The sequence below is a fragment of the Lithobates pipiens genome, unplaced genomic scaffold (genome assembly GCF_037356315.1).
Source record: "Lithobates pipiens isolate NorthernLeopardFrog02 unplaced genomic scaffold, aLitPip1_a1.2 Scaffold_22, whole genome shotgun sequence".
NCBI classification, from domain to species: Eukaryota; Metazoa; Chordata; class Amphibia; order Anura; family Ranidae; genus Lithobates; species Lithobates pipiens.
Genome location: NW_027507784.1, coordinates 30,591,166 through 30,606,953, shown reverse-complemented (window position 1 = coordinate 30,606,953; position 15,788 = coordinate 30,591,166). Strand labels below are relative to the sequence as shown.

Genomic DNA, 15,788 nt, shown 5'->3' with positions numbered 1-15,788 from the left:
TCCTAAGACCCGGTTGGTCATGAGTTGTAAGTACTGATTGGCCGCGAGGAGAAGGGTCCACCAGGACTCGGGTGCCGAAGTCGCGACCCGAATGGGGTAAGTGCGGGGCTGGCGGAGGGCCTGGCAAGCGATGCTGCAATTGAGGGACGGGGGGAATTGGTGATCAATCGTGCAAGCGCCGGGGGGGGGTTGGGGATGGCCGCCCCCCCAAGGTAATTGAGCACTAGCCACCACTGGGTCTCAATAACAAAAAAAGGGGGGAAAGGACAGGAGAAGCATATGGTTTTACTTTAAACAGCTATATTGAGAGTAAGGGTTTTATATTACTCAAAAATGTGTTCTAAAGTGCTATTAAACAAAAGAAAACAAATGGAATATATTGCACCTTACCAATTATTAGATGTGATGGCTGCATTCCTTTTCTTTTTTTTTTTAGGCTTTACATTATTTTCACCTGATGTTGTATCTAGTCAGTAACACACCTCCTATCTTGGAAAAATGTTGTTAAAATTTGGGTATTTATTACTGCTTCAATTATGGTTATTATTTTGTTTCCTAAGCAACTTTCCAGCAAAATTGTGACCAATGTGTGTTACTTACTCCTGACCCCTGCACTCTCTTCATTACACACTCCTGACCCTTACACTTTCTGCGTTATGCACTCTTGACCCCTGCACTCCCTGAATTATGTACTCCTGGCTCCTGCACTCTGCTCCTTGCTACTGACCACTGTAGTTTGTGTGTGTTACTCACTCCTGACTCCTACATTCTCTGCATTATGCACTCCTGAGCCTTACACTCTCTGCATTATCCACCCTTCACCCCTTGCACAACCTGTATTATCTACTCCTGGCTCATGCACTCTATTGCCCGTGCACCAGGACGACGTCATTTGTGACAAAACGCGAAGGGCAGAGCGACGCACTGACATCACCACCACTCTCATGTCCGGACGGACGGGTAGTCTTTGGTTATGTTCGGCCAACACAACATAGATTAGGTGTTTTTAACTTTCTATGCTTGTGAGTGCTATGCACTTTAAACAATAAACCCCAAAGGATTTTATACTATGCAGAGCCTTCTTAGAGAAAGGCCCAGGCTGGGTATTAAGCCACAGGCGTATCCTGACACCCTATAACAAGGGGTCTACAGGAGCTGGTAAGCAGTTTCCACAGCTGGTGGTGGATTCGCAGCAGTTTGATGGATGATGGACTTTTTCAATGAATAGACCATCTTTAAATTTCACATTTCCCTGTGGGCTCTTTTGCAGTATTTTGCACATGCATATATTTTCTGCTCACATGAACTTTATTTAGCAATGCTTTTTGGAATAATCACAGCGCGATTCTTATTATTATTTTCATGCACTCTGTTACTTACCCCTGACTAGGGATGAGCTCAGGCGTGTGTTCGCATGGACCACTTGCAGAGCCCGCCAGGAGGTCGGCGCAGCGCTAATCACAGGCAGTGAGACATTGCCCGATCTCTGCAGCCTCACATCGGGGCAATGTCTCACTGCCTGTAATTAACGCAGCACTGCGCCAACTTCCTGGCGGGCTCTGCAAGTGGTCCATGCGAACACGCCTGAGCTCATCCTTACCCCTGACCTCTGTAGTTTGTGTGTTACTCACTCCTGACCCCTACACTCTGTGTGTTACCTACTCCTGACCCAGAAGCAGAGTAGGATCAAGTTCTGTTTAACCATACCACTTTTTGTCGCCCCACTGCTACATGTACACTAGCCACCCCTAAAGGTAACTCTCCTGGCAGCAAACACTAAGCTAAATGCAGCAAAAAAGCGGTACCATGTTTTGCTGCATTTTTTCCGTGTTTAGCACTTTGAGTTTATTAATTTCAGTGGCCAGAGTACTTGCCATTTTGGCCAATCAAGTTCAGGAGCGGGACATTAACTGCTCATAAACTCTAATAAAAACCTATGTGTACATGGACATTTTATATATATTTATATTATTGTGGCAGCTTACCCACACCTCCCAACTTTTTGAGATGGGAATGAGGGACACCTATCAGGAAAATCATGCAGGCATAGGACACACCCCTGGCCACGCCCCCTTAAAGGAGAAGTGTATAAAAAAACAAGGGCTTTTTTTAATTACTACTATCCCTTTATATTGGCTTTTGGAATTTACAAATGCAGCAATTTAGAAATCAGATGAAAAGTTTAGTGCTGGAAAACACTTTGTGATAGATAAAAAGTTCATTTTATATACAGCTATATGGATCAGACCAAAATGTGGGACAAATGAGGAGGAATGAGGGACAGAGGGACATTGCTCCAAATCAGGGACAGTCCCTCCAAATCAGGGACAGTTGGGAGCTATGAGCTTACCAGTTCTTAGATGTGATGGCTGTATTTCTTTTAATTTTTTGTAGGGTTTTTCCATTTTATTTTCATCTGGTGATCAAATAACACACTTCCTGTTGTAGCACCCCCTAGCTGTGTTGCTAGAGTGCTAGAGTTTTTGTGTAGTGTAGGTAAATTTCCAGGCTTGGCTGAAAGCTGGAGATGGGTTAGGCTGTCATGGCCTTTGAGGGAGTTCCTCAGCCAAGGGTGGAGTTTGACCTTGGGCCTGGGCTCTGGTGTTGACAGGACCTTCACAAAACCACAGAGATGTCCTGGCCAGGAGGCACTTGGAGCAAGGAGAGGACAGCAGGAGAACACGGCCGGGCAAGTCTCCAGGAGTAACAGATACAGCCAAGAGGGCTGGTGAGTGACACACAGTCGGGAGGACTGGGAGGCATGCCTGAGAGGACTGGGTGCAAGCAGTCTGGGATGGGTGCAGAGCCAGTCAGGAGGACTGTGGTGGCATGGGCAGTGGAAAGGGGCAGCTGAAGCCAGGAGGGCTGGCAGTGCCTGAAGAGAGGGTAGTGGGAGCAGTAGCCACATGTAGGACAGCTAGCACTAAGGACTACCACTTTGATGCATTAGATATTTTTTAATCTTGGTGTTGCTGTAAAGTCATTTGACATTCTAATGTGTCTTTTTAAAGCTTTTAAGGACTTGAAAGATATGAAAGGGCAGAGCGTGGCTTCAACTATTGCAATACCAAACAATGATATTGTATCAAGCTCTGAGCCCCCAGCAAAGAAAATAAGACAACAAGATGGAGATGCTTCAGGAGAGTCACAACGCATTAAAAAAAATGTGAACAAAAAGATAAAACTCCCAAAAATCCTGAAAGAATTAAAACAAATAAAAGGTAACAGATAAATATTGGTACATGACGATGAAATGACATTGATCTGTATAGTTTTCTTAATGCCATTAGTAACCCTACCTGAGTCTAGCTCTCTTTATGTTCCAGGAAAGTCACTTAAAATTCAACAAAGTACGACTAAAAATGGAGGACCCAAAACAGCCCAAAAACAACCAAAACAAGGTAACATACATAAATGCGGGTATTTTCATTGTAGCGCTATCCCCCGTGGGGGCCGCTTAGTAACTGGCCCCCTATTTCTGCACAGCCAGGCAACAAGCATTTTTCTCCACTTTTGTCCAGACACAATGAAACAGTCTCTAAGCTTTGGGGAGGGGGGCTGTTTTATTTGGGGAAATAACTTGGATGGGGTAATAGGGATTATGGGATGCCCAGCTTGACTGAAGCAATGCACAGGGACAACTTCCTTTCTATGTACAGAGAAAGATCCTGTACTGTCTTAGTGGATCAGTAGCAAAAGCCCTTTACAGACTAGGAACTCTCAGGCCCCTTTGGATTTTAGCACAGAATGTTGTAAAACTCAGCAAGCAAGAGCCCTTTATGGACTAGGAACTCTCAAGCCCCTTGAAGATTATCACCAATTGCTGCAAACTACATTCAGAAGTATCTACTCTCCCCTGTAAAACTGCTCACAGCTCCACAGCCTGCAGACACTACACAGCTTCCTGGCTGCTCTGAAGATCTCCCAGGATAAGGAATAAAGTGTTAAGCCTCATGCACACAGAGCATTAGAAAAAAACGAGCTGCAAAGCCACTACCAACGCCAGTATAAATGTGCTTTTAGTGGCTTTTTGCATTGGCGTTAATGCGCATTTAGCCTCGCTAGCTCTTAGCAGCGTTTTTTCTGCCTCTATTCAAAATCAGTGGTTCCCTATGATAGGCGACTTTCAGTCCATTGATTTGAATAGAAGTCACATCCAAGTTGGATCATGATGATCCAACTTGTGAGGCGACTTGCGCTCCGAGGATTCTTGAAGGGGTACCCCATGCAAAATTAAAAAATAAAATGTGCATGCTTGAATAAGGGTCTGGTATGGATTTTGGGGGGACCCCACTTTTTTTTCTTTTGTGTGTGGGTTCCCCTTAAAATCCATACCAGACCACAAAACCTGTGTACTGTTAATATTTATTTTTGATACCTTTTTGGGTGAATGAATAGGGGTACAATGTACCCCTTACTCATTCACACAGGGTGGGGGGCCAGGATCTGGCAGCCCCCTTCTTGAAGGGGTTATCCAGATTTCGATAAGCACCCCGCCTGCAGATCCTAACAACCACCGGTCAGGGTTGTCGGGAAAAGGTCCTTGTCCCCATCAACATGGGGGCATGGTGCTTTGGGGTGGGGGGTGCAGAGCCCCTCTGCCCCAAAGCACCCATACCCCCATGTTGAGGACGTGTGGCCCAGTATGGTCTAGAAGGAGGGGGCCCCTGGCTCGTCCCACCTCTTTCCTGACCTGCCAGGCTGCATGCTCGGATAAGGATCTGGTATGGATTTTGGGGGGGGGCTAAGCTTTTTTTTTTAGCATGGGGGTTCCCCCTTAAAATACATACCAGACCGAAAAACTGTCTAAGGGTACTCATTCACATGGGGGGAGCTGGGGCCCTCTTGTTAAAGGGGGTTTCCAGATTGCAATAAGTCCCCCACCCACAGATCCCCAAAACCACCGCTCAGGGTTCTAATCAACATGGGGACAAGGTGCTTTGGGGGGAGCCTGGGCATGTGGCCCGGTATAGCTCAGGGGGGGAGGCCACAGCTCTTCTAGAGTTACCAGGGGTCTCTTGGCTGCTTCTCTGATTAATGCTCTACTTTCCCAGGGATATTTTTTTATAACCTAACCTACTTTAAACTTCTCCACAACTTTATCCCTGACCTGTCTGGTGTGGTCCTTTGCCTTCTTGATACTGTTTGTTCACTAAGGTTCTTCAACATACCTCTGAGGGCTTCACAGAACAGCTGTATTTATACTGAGATTGAATTACACACAGGTGGCCTCTATTTACTAATTAGGTGACTTCTGAAGGAAATTGGTTCCACTAGATTTTAGTTAGGGGTATCAGAGTAAAGGGGAAGGAATACAAATGCCCACACACACACACACACACACACACACACTTTTCAGACATTTATTTGTAAAACATTTTTTTTTTTTTTTTAATTATTAATCTTTATTAAATTTTCACATTTATACAGACCACATTTTAAAATAACATTACCAGGGTTCATATACCTCTTTCTTCCCTTCCGAGATCTGAGTTTTAGAGTTCTAGGAAGGGAAGGGGGACATGAAGATACATCCATACATCACTTATAATTAGCAAAAAAAAAACAAAAACACATTATCTAAACAGTACCATATCCCCCCTTCTCCTACCATCACTATTTTTGCAATTCCTACGTTTTTCCTATTGTTATAACCCCACCCCTCCCTCCCATCCTCTCTATCAACCCCGCCCCTCCTCCCCTCCCCTCTTATATATATATTGATGCTTTTATCCTACAGTGTAGCATAAATGTGTTATAATGATTCCCGAACCTTTAATATACCCTGCCCTACTCCTTCCCATTACCCATCCCCCCTCCCCCTCCCCTCTTCCCTTTCCTATCATGGTTTAAACTGGGGTATGCATCACTTCTATCCACTCTCGCCAGTTCCTATTAAACTCCTTTAGGTTATTTCGTTTTGCATATACTGCCCTCTCCTTACATAGATAGTCATTTACCGCCCTTGTCCAATCCTCTACTGTAGGGGGTAGCTTTGATTGCCATCTCCTAGCTATCATCCTTCTAGCTTGAAATAAACATCTTAGGATTGCCGTTGTTGTTCCCTTCCTTTCTACTTCCACCTCTCTGTAACCTAAAATGCACACTATGGGATTTAACTCTATTACCGTCCCAAAGACCCTACTTATTATCTTTACCACTCCTTCCCAGTATCTAAATAATTTGGGACATTTCCAAAGCATGTGCATTAAATTCCCTGACCCCCCACACCTGGGGCAAAAGTCATCTGTTCTCTTACCAAATTTAAATAATTTCTGGGGAGTATAGTATGCTCTATTAATTACCATTAAATGGGAAATCCTCTGAGGAGGAGAGACCGAGACCTTTGGGCATGCCGCTAGGATATTTTTCCACTGTACTCGTGTTATATTACCTAGGTCCTGCTCCCATTTCCCTTTCTCATCCCTCCCTTTCCTCTCACTATTAATCTGTTCACCCAGCTGGGCATAGAATTTAGATATTAATCCTTTAGTGGGTCCTGCTTGTGCTACTGGGTATAGCAAGGGCATTTCCTCCCATGTTAATAACAGGTTTCCAAACTGGGTCCTTAAAGCATGCCTCACTTGTATATAGGCATAAAATGAATTTTGTGATATCTTAAATTCTCTTTGCAGCTGGTCGAAAGATTTAATACCCCTGCCGCCATATAGATGGCTTAGCCTTACAATGCCACATTTTTCCCAATCTGCAATTTTTCCAACCCGCCATATTTCCTGTAGCTTCTTATTGTTCCATAGAGGCGTATACTTTGTTATTTCACTATATCCCATTTTTTTTTTAACTGTACCCCATAGCTTTAACATCATTTTTACTGTAGGGCATCTACACTGAAATGAGTCCGCTTCCAGGGTCTCGATCAGGGTACTGTGTGGGGAGCCTGTTAATACTAATCTCCCATTTGGGGTTCCTCCGTTCTTCTCATCGATCCCCCCTAGCTGTTGTAATTGGGACGCCCAAAAATAGCACTCCGGATAAGGGACCGTGAATCCTCCTTCCTCTCCCGGAAGCTGAAGCATCCGCAATCTCAATCTAGCCTGTCCTCCCCTCCATATTAGCTCCCTAAACAGCATCTCGATTTTATCAAACCAGCTTTTATTAATCCATATTGGGGCATTGTGTAATATGTATAAAAGTTGGGGCATCCATATCATTTTTATCAGATTGCATCTGCCAGCGACCGAGAGAGGCAATCGTTTCCATATAGCAATTTTTTGTTTAAACTTAGCCAGTAATGGGACCAAGTTGTAACTTATATATTGCTTGGGATCCCTTGACAAGGTTACTCCCAGATATTTCAACTTATCCACTATTGGCATTTGGGGGGTTCCCAGGGCCGTTTGCTGACCAGTTGGGTCCAAAGGGAGACATTCCGATTTTTCCCAATTTATCTCCAGCCCAGTGAAGCCTCCAAACCTTTGCACCAATTCCATTGCCCTTGGTAGTGAGTATCTCATATCCCCTAAGAACAGTAGGATATCGTCTGCATAAAGTGAGATTTTTTCCTCTCCAGTTGTTCTTACAAAACCGACAATATCCCGGTTTGCTCTAATTGCACATGCCAGGGGCTCTATGGCCAATGCAAAGAGCAGGGGTGATAATGGGCACCCCTGCCTCGTCCCTCTCCCCAACTCTATTTTCCCGGATAACTCATTATTAATTTTTAGTCTCGCACTAGGTTTATCATATAGCATCCTAATCCATCCTATAAAGGAAGGACCCAGGCCAAATTTCTCCAAAACTTTCCATATATATCCCCATTCTACGCTATCAAATGCTTTCCTTACATCCAATGCCACCACTGCACCCGGGGTATCGTTATCCATTGGGACCTGCAAATTCAAAAAGGCTCTTCTAATATTTATACTCGTTGACCTGTTGGCTATAAACCCTGTTTGGTCCATATGGACCAATCTTGCTATGACTCGATTAAGCCTGGTCGCTAATACCTTGGCCAGTATCTTTGTATCGGTACACAGGAGAGAGATTGGCCTATACGCTGCAACATCTAAGGCGTCCTTCCCTTCTTTGTACAACAGAGTTATAACCGCCTCCATCATTGATGGGGGCAGTTTACCCTCCCCATATGCTCCTCTTAACATCTCCAGGAGTTCAGGAATCAGTATCTCGCCAAAGTTTTTATAGACTTCAATCGGTAGTCCATCCGGCCCAGGCGATTTCTGATTTGGCATACTCGCAACTGCTTCCTGAAGTTCTTTCAAAGTTATTGGGGCTTCCAGTTCCTCTCTTTCTTCTTGTTTCAAACATGGTACCTCTAATTGACCTAAAAATGCTTCCATTTGCTCATCCATCCCCACTTTTTGTGCAGTATATAGGTTTTTATAATATCCTTCAAATGCTTGGGAAATACTCCCCGTTTCTGTTATAACCTTTCCCTCAGATATCCTAATCGCCGAGATTGAGGAAGGACCCGAGTTATTCTTCACCAGTTGTGCCAACATTTTTCCCACGCTTTCCCCTTCCACGAAGGAGGCTTGGCGTTGGAACATATGCTGAATCTCTACTTTCTTTAGGGTTAATAACCTAAGTTCTTCTTGTTTATCTAACCAGATTTTTTCTTTGCCCTGCGTGGGGTCACTAATAAAATCTCTTTCAGCCTCTAACACTTCTCTCCCTATTTGTACCTCCTGTTCCCTAGATTTTCTGTTTATTTTTGCTATTGATTGAATCATAAGGCCCCTTAAGAAAGCTTTCAGAGTGTCCCACAGGATCCCCGATGTTACTGTACCCCGGTTATTTTTTAGAAATTCTCTTAATTCCCACAGAATTCTCTCAGGGCATTCTTCTGTCTCTTTTTTTATCAGTTCTAGCCAGAGCGGGTTCACTTTCCACAACCTCTGTACCTTACGTTCTCTCATTTTTAATACTGCTGTCACTGGGGAATGATCTGAAATCCCCCTGGGCTGATATTCAACCTTTTCCACCATTTGTAAGGCCAGGTCATTCCCCAGTATCATATCAATCCTGGATAACGTAGTATGTGTGGGCGAGTAGCAACTATACTGCCGAACTCCCGGGTTCCCAGTTCTCCATAAATCCCGTAATCCTACTTCTTCCAGGTACTGTCCCAGCCTCCCCTGCCAAGCAGGTTCCGCCAGTGTTTTTTCTGGGAATCTATCAATTTTAATATCCAATACCGTGTTGAAATCCCCTACTATTATTATGGGGACACCATCTATCCCCACTAAAAATTCCTGTAATTTAAAAAGCACTTCCATTTTAAATGGTGGAGGGATGTAGATGTTTGCCAGCATACATTCTCTATTTTCAATTAGGCACTGTAAGAAAATGTATCTGCCTTTTTCATCCAGGCTAACCCGTTTGCATACAAAATTCACCCCCGTTTTTACCAAAACACTCACCCCTCTACTATATGTAGAATAAACCGAGTGATATTGGAGTTGATATTTTCTGCTCTGCAGCCGGTATATTGTATCTCTATTTAAATGGGTCTCCTGTATGCAGAGCAACTCTACTCCACATCCCTCCAACAAGGATAGCACAGCTTTTTGTTTCAGCCGCGTCCCCAGGCCCCTCACATTCCAGGAGCCTATCTTAATTTTACCATCCTGCATAGCCATAAACAAATAAAGAGGAGAAAAAGAAAAAAAAAGAAAAACCTAAGGTAGTAAAGAAAACATTTTGAGAACCATTTATAATTTTCCTTCCACTTCACAATTATGAGCCACTTTGTGTTGGTCTATCACATAAAATCCCAATAAAATATATTTACGTTTTTGGTTGTAACATGACAAAATGTGGAAAATTTCAAGGGGTGTGAATACTTTTTCAAGGCACTGTAGCATCACAAAATGATACTTGGTTCTGTATTCTTTAACCCCTTCCCACCGAGTGTACGCAGATGTGTGTGTACTCGGCTTTCGGGGGGTTATACCGGGATGATGCCCACAGCTGCAGGCATCATCCCGGTACCATTGTTTAGAGCCGGCGATCGGCTTTCCGAGGATAACAACCGATGCGGCTAAAAGCCGCTTGGTTGTTATCCCGAAGGAGCGGGAGGGGACTACCCCTCCCGCCACCTTCCGCCACTCTTCCAGGGCCTCCCTGTGGCATGGGAGAAGCGATCGATGATCCGGCTCTTCCGGCGGCTAGTGACAGACTGGAACAAAGCCGGAAACAGCTTTGTTCCAGTCTCCATGATGTAAACACGGAAGCGACGTCACAATGTCACTTCCTGTTTACTCGGCTGCCAATGGTGCCGATTTTAAAAATATATACAGTATTTAGATACACCGTTTTCGGTGATCTGAATACTTTGAAGTGCAAAGGAGGGATTAGAGGTCTTTTAGACCCCCGATCCCTCCATAAAGAGTACCTATCACCACCTATTACTGTCACAAGGGATGTTTGCATTCCTTGTGACAGAAATAAAAGTGTTTTTTTTTTTAAACACAATTTAATAATATAAAAATAAATAAGAAAAAACATTTTCAAACCGCCCCCCCTCAACGCGAGCTCACGTAGCAAAGAAAACGCATACGTAAGTAGCGCCCGCATATGTAAACTGTGTTTAAATCACACATGTGAGGTATCACTGCGATCTTCAGAGTGAGAGCAATAATTCTAGCATTAGACCTCCTCTGTAACTCTAACCTGGTAACTGTAAAAAAAATTGAAAGTGTCGCCTATGTACCAAAGTTTTTCACCATTCCACGAGGGCGTGCAATTATAAAGCGTGACATTTTTGGTATCTATCTACTCGGCGTAACATCATCTTTCACATTATACAAAAAAATTGGGATAACTCTACTGTTTTGTTTTTTTTTAATTCATGAAAGTGTCCATTTTCCCCATAAATTGCATTTAAAACACCGCTGCACAAATACCGTGTGGCATAAAATATTGCAACAATCGCCATTTTATTCTCTAGATTCTCTGCTAAAAAATATGTAAATAATGTTTGGGGATTCTAAGTAATTTTCTAGCAAAAAATAGGGATTTTAACTTGTAAACACCAAATGTCAGAAACAGGCTTAGTCATGAAAAGGTGAAAATGGGCAATACTTGGAGGTGAGTAGGTGATGGAACCAAGGAACGGTGCTCAGAGGTGGGTAAGGGGCAGAGACAAGAGGTGACTCGAAATGGGGGAGTTCCTTCACCTATTCTCTGAAAAAAAAAAGCCCTGTATATATTGTACGTATTGCAGTCGGCAAGTGATACCAACTGTGGTTATTTCAGAAATGACTGACACCAATGGTGGGCCACCGACAGCAATGCTGGGAGTTTTCTCTGCAGCCTACTCACATCAATGTTCATTGTAACCACGGACACTAATGCATTCAATGACGGTGATACAGGGGGGTTACTACTGCATAGATAATCCAAAATACCAGTTGTTTATACAGAAATGGCAGCTTTGGCAGAACTTGTTCGGAATCCTGCCAGGTTCTTTAAGGAGATGGAGGCCCGACCTGCTTTATATGACCAAAATCATCCACATAACTGTGACAAGGAAATGAGGAAGAATTTATGGGAAGAAGTAGCAAGTAAGGTGATCAAGGACTGGGAACAACTGGATTCCAAAGACAAAGAGGAGATAAGTAAGTACAATACCTAATGTATACTGTATATGAACCTTTACCTTGTGAAACAGCTCATTCAATTTAAGATATTATTATAACGCAATATTAGAAGTGATCACATGACCTCTGTTCTCAGCTGCATAAGGGGCCTTGGGAAGTGGGCACAGAACAAAAACAGTACACTGATCTTCCCGGTTTAGAGCTGTGCAGGGGGGGTGTGTCAGCAAAAGTCTTGGAAATTGGAGGACAGAAAACTGACCACACTAAGGTGGATGAGCTGCCCTGCCAAGTGCGGTCAGTTTGAAATCGGAAAGCAGAAGGACTGGCAGGAACACCAGGGACTTCAGCCAAAGGAAGCAATACAACGAGAACGGGATACTTTTTAATACAAGTACATGGTACAGCATGTACAGATCAGGAATATGAAATGTTGGGGTAACATATTCTTTAATACTAATATGATATTAATTATCATATTAAGCCTGTAACGGACCCCTGCGATCGACAGGTCAGGTGTATTCAAACTTCTCATCAGTAAATAGTCTTATTAGCAGATGGGGGGGGGCTGCTGGAGGATTCCCCCTCCCCTCCACATAGACATACATCTCATAATATACTTTTCTTCAAAGGCAGCCAGTCCAACTAGCACAGATCAGACTGGGGTTTTTGGTCACCCTGTGCCCCTAATGGACACAGGGTGATTTACACATAGGAGGGGCCGGGGGAGCTGGATATCGAGTTTGCAGAGCTCTCCAAGGTAAGTTGGGATCCACAAGCCCACCACCCACAAGCCCCCCACCCAAAGTGACCCAAAGTGACTGCCGTCACAAGGCAGACATAGACAACAGAACAATGGAATACAACCACACCCCAAACGATCTCAGCAAAGAGTCCATGAACAGCATGAGACAACACAAAATATATACATAGATACAACATCACAGTGTGGCTGCACAGCCAGTCCAACTAGCACAGATCAGACTGGGGTTCTCGGTCACCCTGTGCCCCTAATGGACACAGGGTGATTTACACATAGGAGGGGCCGGGGGAGCTGGACATGGAGTTTGCAGACCTCTCCAAGGTAAGTTGGGATCCACAAGCCCACCACCCACAAGCCCCCCACCCAAAGTGACTGCCGTCACAAAGCCATTTTAGCATTGAATGCTGTTTTTTTGTTTCATGAATTAACTGATAAATTGTTTTTGTTTGTTTTTTTACAGTAAATTCCCTGCCCACAAAATGGAGAAACTTTGTGAGTTCTTTCCAACGAGAATATAAAAAACAAGTCGATGAAAGCAAGAGTGATCCAGGGCCATCCAAAAGCACCAAATACCGTTACTATGAACATCTTCTTTTCTTGTTACCTACAATGGATCAAAGACAGTAAGTAAAGAACATTATTTCCACTGGCCACTTACACAGGGCCAACATTTCCAATGACCCCCTAACACAGAGGCACCATTTCACCACAGATGATAGAGCATTTCTTATTCCCACCAACCCATGGCTTTGATTAGTTAAAGTGATTCTAAAGCCTCAAGGTTTTTAAGGTAAAAATCTTCTCTAATTCGGGATCCCCCCCTGCCCCCTCCCCCTTATTCTTACCTGCGCCTGATCCGATCCAGTGACATGCGCGAGAGCAGCATGTCTTTTCGCTGTCTCCCACATCATTGGGCAGTTTTATAGCAGCAGGATCCATTGGCTCCCGCTCCTGTCAATCAACTGTGACAAGGGAGCGGGGGGCGGGGCCGAGTCCTGCTGTCTGTGTCAATGGACAAAGCAGGAGCAAGCCTGCATTGGTGCACCCATGGAAATTCGTTTTTTATTGGGGGCACCAGCAAGAGAGGAGGAGCCAGGAGCGCCCGTGGGGGACCCCAGAAGAAGAGGATCGGGGCCACTCTGTGCAATCGAATTGCAGGTAAGTATAAACATGTTTGTTATTTAAAAGAAAAATAATAATTGCCTTTACAACTACTTTAATGCATGCATGTTTTTTTATAGGCTTTTTTCACTGACCCCTGACTTAAGCAGGCCATAGATTATGCAATTTTCTTTCATTCTGCCACGGATGGAAAGAAAGAAAATTGCTAAATTCCCCTATAACCAGTCAGTGTTGATGGGGGAATCCTTTCTGCAGTGTTCTGCTGATGGGGAGTCTTCCCTGCTGGCAGAACACAATCATTGGTGTTACCAGCTATAGCCAGCAGCATTATTAGTTCAGGGAAACGACTTGTGTACAACCTGGGTTCCCATGCATGGATCAAAATTCTGCTGAGTCAGCTGAATTTCAACCCATGTATGGCCGGGCGGCTGTAGGAGAATTTTTTTGCTTTGACTGATCACTGACCTAGGGGCATATTTTGTGATCACTAACCACCACAACTGTTTTTTTCTTTCATCCATCACTCAATGTTTTTTTACTAGTATATCTTTAAAAAATGGTTTTATATGGTTTTCCAAACTATGACTGTTTCTGATTTTGATAGAACAACTTCCAGTCAGAAGCAGGATGATGTACAACAGGATTGCAGGATTGCAGGAAAGCAAGCTGAGAAATCTGAGCAAGGTCTTCAAACTGTATCTGAAAGCTTTCCACAGGATCACATGTCAACTGAAATGGATGAGGATTCATATTTCCTTTTATCATTCTTGAAAAAGATTGGGGAAATTCCACCAGAAAACAAACCTCAATTGAAAATTGAAATTATTAATATTTTTGAGAAGTATTCAAAGCCAATTGTCCCACATAATGATAATACTGTGACCATGCCATCACATAATACATTTTTGTTGACTTTGCCCATGGCAAATAATCCACCAGCATGTTACCCTTTGCCTGGCAGTAATCCAAGAATTCCGAGCTCAAGCCAATCTTCTCCATACACGAGCTCCCATTATTCTGTTTAGAATACTGCATGTGATTCTGGGAGCAGGTTTTAAGGCCTCTTTCATACCTATGCTTTTTTAGTGCATTTAGATGTGAACATGTAGTTCACATGTGTGCATTTTATGGAAAGGGTGAGGGACTTTTTTCCTGGTTTTTGGTTCCATAGACTTCAATGGTTCCAAAATGTGTATTGAAAAACCCAAAAGGCACCTGCAATATGCAAACTGCAACCTGCATAGATGTCAACCAGGCCTTAGTCCCATCAAAATGTGTGTCCCTTTTTTTGCTTCTTACTATATCTTATATTGGACCATGTAGATTTTTTATTTGTATGGCAATGCTTAAAGTATAATTCCAGGTATATGTTGACTTTTTAACCTATATAAAGAGCTTTTTAGTGACTGCAGTATTTTTTTAAGAAAACAAGGCTACCTCTGGTTGGTTGAGATGAGGAGGCAAGAGGATGATGTCACCATTTCCACCTTGACCAATCAGAGGAAGCCATGTACTCATTGATACAAATTCAAGACTTCTCCTGAATGGTATAGAAGCATTCAGAACAACACAATTTCGTTTTCGCAGCAGATGAGAAGTCACCCAAACTGATGATACTACAGTATATTATAGTGCACACACAGTGGCCACATTGGTTAGTAATGGAAATAGTTTGTGTGGGCCATCTTGATCAAAATTAACAATTTAAAGAGGTTTTTTATAAATAAACCCTGCAAGACAAAGGCATAATGAGCTAGCATGCATTCCATACTAGCTCATTATGAAATACTTACCTTAGAACAAAGCCCTGCAGCGGCGCCCGCACACTGCTGAGACGGCCAACATGTTCCCCAGTGTTTCTTCGGGTTTGCGGGCTCTGGCATTGTGATTGGCTGGAGCCACAATGACCTCACTCCCACTCGTCATGGCACAGGGTGCTAAAGAAACGGCACTGATTAAGTAATCAGCAGCGTATACAGTAAATATGTCCTAAACGGCGCACGTTTAGGAGGTATTTACAGTGCCCTTAGGTAAGCCTTATTATAGGTTTACCTATAGATACAAACAAACCAGACTAGTTTACTTCCTGTTTAAAGTCAAATTGATCTCAAGCAAATCAGTTCCAGTAAAATGTCAAATAAATCTGCAAAAGGGTGTGCAAAAATAATTAAAAGTACAATGCCATAATGCCAGGTTGCAGGCAGTCAACACAACCCAAAGTGACTAGTTGTGGCACACAGCTTCCCCATCCATTCTTGGCTAAATCACTTTTCTTTATAACCCATCAGCATGTAGATGTTAAAATGGTTGTAAAGGCTGAAGTT

At 43.4% G+C, this 15,788-nt stretch overlaps 1 protein-coding gene across 1 annotated transcript; it reads left to right on the top strand.

The window, feature by feature from the left end:
- The first annotated feature begins 1,588 nt into the window (after positions 1-1,588).
- On the top strand, positions 1,589-14,871 carry LOC143923521 (uncharacterized). Its single transcript, XM_077447243.1, has 5 exons — positions 1,589-3,221; positions 3,327-3,401; positions 11,406-11,600; positions 12,803-12,965; positions 14,069-14,871. Exons 1-5 carry the CDS (start codon positions 2,996-2,998, stop codon positions 14,487-14,489), a joined length of 1,080 nt encoding a protein of 359 aa, XP_077303369.1. The 5' UTR covers positions 1,589-2,995; the 3' UTR covers positions 14,490-14,871.
- Positions 14,872-15,788: the final 917 nt, after the last annotated feature.

Coding starts and splice junctions, on each gene's coding strand:
- LOC143923521 (XM_077447243.1), top strand. CDS start 2,996: ATGTGTCTTTTTAAAGCTTTTAAGGACTTGAAAGATATGAAAGGGCAG. Junction 3,222..3,326: donor AGAATTAAAACAAATAAAAG/GTAACAGATAAA, acceptor TTTATGTTCCAG/GAAAGTCACTTAAAATTCAA. Junction 3,402..11,405: donor CCAAAAACAACCAAAACAAG/GTAACATACATA, acceptor TTGTTTATACAG/AAATGGCAGCTTTGGCAGAA.